General features: G+C 46.3%; 1 protein-coding gene across 1 annotated transcript in view; it reads right to left on the bottom strand.

Moving 5' to 3' along the window:
• Positions 1-3,212, bottom strand: part of AGBL1 (ATP/GTP binding protein like 1) — a 345,924-nt gene extending 342,712 nt beyond the window's left edge. Inside the window, exons 1-2 of the mRNA XM_019503815.1 lie at positions 3,071-3,212; positions 2,105-2,236 (exon numbers count right to left, since the gene is read on the bottom strand). Of these exons, the coding sequence (XP_019359360.1) occupies positions 2,105-2,236; positions 3,071-3,194 (256 nt within the window). The 5' untranslated portion in view covers positions 3,195-3,212. The remainder of the gene's footprint in view (positions 1-2,104; positions 2,237-3,070) is intronic.
• Between the last annotated feature and the right edge of the window lie 1,083 nt (positions 3,213-4,295).

Genomic DNA, 4,295 nt, shown 5'->3' with positions numbered 1-4,295 from the left:
AAGAGGGTGGGAAATGGCAGAGGTGTCCTAACAGGGGGAAAGGATAAGAAATCAACACCCCTTGTCAGCAGCCAGCAGGCGCCCTGGATGCCAGCCCGGGGCTGATTTCTGGCTGCTTTGTAACCATCTCCCACTGGCCATCAGGAAGCTGCCAAAGGGCCCATCAACTTATGCAGCCCCTATCAGGTCTCCGCCAAGTCATCCTGCTGATGGAGAGCTTTGGAAGGCTTTGCCGGCTACTTTCAAAATAACAAGCCATTCACGGGGGACAGGCGGCATACGAGGCAGCTTGAACTGCGCTCCCTGTAGACCACAATGCATGCCACACATGGGGCTGGTGGCACAGGCTGGGAAGGCAGCAACACAGAGCAATGAGCAGCTTCAATGAGATCTCAATGAGTCTGGGTTGGCTGCTTAGATTCTCACCCCCAAACAACCTTCAAATCTACAGATGCTCCTGGATCTGCTACTGCTCCACTCAATGAGGTTTATTTTGGGGACCAGGGAACCTCATCTCCTACGAATTCCACACCAATCTTGGCCTAGCCCAGAACAGTCCTCATACCCAGGCTGCCTGGAGATGGAGCATGGACCTGGAAGAACTGGTTCTGCCTGGCACAGGGCAATTAGAGGGCTCTCCACAAGGGCTTGTGCAAAATCCTTTGCATTAGCTATAGTGCACAGCACAATATCAATCCCCACCCACCATGCCACAGATGAGATGTAGAAACTGTAGTGACAAAAGCTTTATTAAGCAGAGCTAGAGATACATTTCTGTTTTTTTTGTTTTTGTTTTTTTTGGGGTTTTTTGAGAAAAATGCAGGCACATTTTTCACTAAAATTTATGTCCATTTCTTGACACTGCTCCATGCCTTAGGAGATGCTCAGATGTCACTAACAACCTGGAGAATGAGTTAGGTCCTGACATTAAGTTAACAGCTAAAGACTCTGCAGGTATTAGCTTAACTGAGATGCAGGTGTGCTTAAAAGGGGACGGGGGAGGGAGGGAAGAGAGGTCTTGTTACAGGAGGCAGCTGGTGGTGAAGCTGTATAACCCAAACTGAAGCACATTGTAGCTGCTTCTCTGTGTCAGAGGCTCAGTGACACTCACCTTTTCAAATAATGCTTATCTCAGGGAGAGGGACCAACTGCTGGAGACTGACTACCTGTCTGCTGGAGAAGGCCCATAGCTTGAGAGCAACTCCTGTGCCTGCAGGGCTGAGAGCCAGCGATGCTGGGTTTTAGGAGGAATGATTTAGAAAGCTAGAGATGCACAGCTAGGTCAAAGAGTAACCTATAAGGGGGAAACCAAGATGATTTTCTAGTATTACCTGTGGAGTAAAAGGCACTAGGAGGGACTGAACATACAATGACTGAAGGTACTGGAATTCCCATGGTTTGAGTCATCCTTTAAGACCAGTACAGAGAAAAGAAAGGATGGTCCCCTGGTTTAGGGACTCTGGGGATAGGTGCTCAGTTCCTAGCAACTCTGCAAGCCTCCTATGCACCCTGGGATAAGCCAAGTATTTCTCTGTGCCTCAGCTTCCCCACCTGTAAAGTGGGGATTATAGTGCTTCTGTGGATAAATACATGGAGTATCATGTACTCCAGCGCCATGTTGGGGAGAGAAGTAGGTCATGCCCTAAGACAGCACTACAACAGGAGCAACCCTGTATCATCTGAACTAAATAGCCTTTTCTGAGGCTATTTTCTATAATAATATTTATACTTTCTGGAGTCTGTGGCTGGGCAGGTTCAAATACTACTAGAGTAGAAGGGCTGCCGCAAGGAATTGAACCTGGGATCAGTCTAGTTTTGGTGTGCAATGCTATCTATCATCACAAATAGATTCCAACAGATATGTAATAATGCACAAGTCCCTATACTACAGGTGTCAATAGTTTGCACTAAGATAAATGAAAGAGGGGTTTGACACTCACCAACATGAGCAGAGAGGTGGTTAGTCTGAAAGCAAGGTAGGATGGCACCTTAAAGACTACCTGGATCAGAAAGGTATGAGCTTTTTTAGGCATCAGTTTACTTCATCAGGTGCTAGGTCAACATCTTACCCACATTAGAAACAGAAGGAAATCAGCATACGTACCACTGGAAGCATAAACCCTCAGGGCCCAGAGACAGTGGATGAGATGCAGGTGGTGGCCTAGATTTTTCCTTGCCAAGCTCAGGGTCACATCAATTGCCTCCAGCATCTGCACCCTCTGCCCAAACTTCCTGTCTGCAAAAGAAAATGGGAATAAAATGACAATAAATGAAGAGGAGCCTTCAGGAGAAATGGAAAAATGCTACAGGACAGAAGCATCCAGGGTCCTTCAGAAGGATCCTAAAGCATTTACAAATATTTATTGCTATGACCTCAAAATAACCTGCAAGGCACACTGGCACTACTCTCTCCCTTTTACAGATGGGTAAACTGAGGCACTTGACTTACCTGCGTCACATTCTCCATATACGAACAGCATCCATTGAACTCAAGCAGGCAGGCCCGCTCTAGTCACTAAACAACAGTCCCTCAAATGAAAGGAACACAGCCATCCATTACTGTACACACAATAATGCCTTTTTAATGCATCATTGGAGAATAAAGTCTGTGTCAGAGTAGCAGAAAGAGCCTCTGCAAAGTGTCATATTTTGTAATGGAGCCTCTTACGACCCAGCAGCTGGGCTCTATCAGTACTATATAACATGCTGTTTAGCAGCTTGTTATGAGCTCCGTATGGAATTTTGCCCACCTGTCCTTTCAGCCAGGGACCCTGGATCCAGAAAGCAGCATGTCTACCAATTCAGCTAACCCATAATGATCTCCATCAGCTGTGCTCATATTCATTGGACAGGCCTCCTTTCATCAGCATTTGAAACTATCACAGTTTCCCACTGCAGCTCTTGTGGCCCGCCGTCCCTCCCTCTGAGACAGCATTCAGTTGAAAAGGTCCCTCCTCATTAAAGGATACAGGCTATTACTTACTGATCCTAGCCCTGACCACACTTGTGACCTTTTGGATCATTTCCTCCCCCTTCCCTATACTTTTAAGTAATTGTGGGCAAGCAATACCTCTTTGGCCTACTTTAGCCAACAAACGAAGCAGAGGTAAAAGGATGCTGTAGTCTGGCTCAGCTGTCTGGGCAGCATTTACAAGGGCCTGCAGCAAGGCTTCACTGCCTCCTTTGCTGATCATGTAGTGAATTCTCCGATCTGTTCCTGAGAGAGGGAAAAATTAGAAGAGAAGGTTAAACTTTCCTGCCATGGAGTCTAAAACCTAGGAAGAAGTGAGTTTTCCATGGTGCAGATGATGCTTACTGGGATGTGTGGAAGTCTACTGCATGACCCTCTCCGGTGCCTTCTTAGTCAGACTTTTTTTACATGCAGGGGCATTTACAAAACCTGCATCTGGTTTGGATTTCAAACAGACCCTGCCCAAGCTGAAGTTGGAGTCCAGACCCAGATCTACTCCTCCAAGCCATGTGTTCTGCTGTCTCTTGCCCTTGCTGCTATTATCTTTACAGGCCATATCCAGCTAAGGCTGTCATTGTGCAGTTAAATAGGCTAGAGAGGAATCGAAATGAAATTAGAAATGAACCCTGTTCTATCGAAACTCAAGGTGAAGCAGAATGGTGCCGTTTCACGCAGCCCTAATAGGAAAGCCCGCTGAGAACCTTTTTCCAGCTACTCGCTTGGTCTAATACCTAAGGCTGGGCACAGGGAACACTTCCCATTAACTCTGACTTGTTCTTGCCAGGTTGATTGGGCCTGGTTTGTATCTGGAGCCCTTCAACTCTTCTTTCTACCTTTCTGGGAGTCTGGGGTTTTATTTTGCTCAAAGAAAGAGGAAGTTTCTAATGTTATTTTTAATTTTATCGTGTAGAGAAAGGGCCAAAAATGGTTTAAATGGTTCCACGTTGCTGGGTTTTTGGTTGTAGCCATGTTGGTCTAAGGACATAGGCAGTCACCCAAAGCTTTCAAAGGAGTGGAAAGCTTCGTGCTCTTCCCTGAGATAGCAAAAGTTAATCAGTTAAAGGTATAAAGGTTCAACAGAACACTCCTTCAGAACAAGGAGTGCTAGGAAAGTTTTGGAGATGGCTCTCCAACAAAGCAGGTCTCCAAAGAAACTAATGCTGGCTCTGGAGGTCCTACAGGGCAATTCTCTGGCGCTTTGGTCATCTGTGAATTATTTCGTGGTAACCCACGCTGGGGAGACTGTGGGAGCAGCATATTTAGCCCCTGAAGATATTTCAGGGGAGACAGTACTTCCTATTCTCCATAAAAAATCCCCCCAGCT

This window comes from Gavialis gangeticus, unplaced genomic scaffold (assembly GCF_001723915.1).
Source record: "Gavialis gangeticus isolate Ggan-Ray unplaced genomic scaffold, GavGan_comp1, whole genome shotgun sequence".
NCBI classification, from domain to species: Eukaryota; Metazoa; Chordata; order Crocodylia; family Gavialidae; genus Gavialis; species Gavialis gangeticus.
This window is presented reverse-complemented; position numbering and strand designations above follow the sequence as displayed.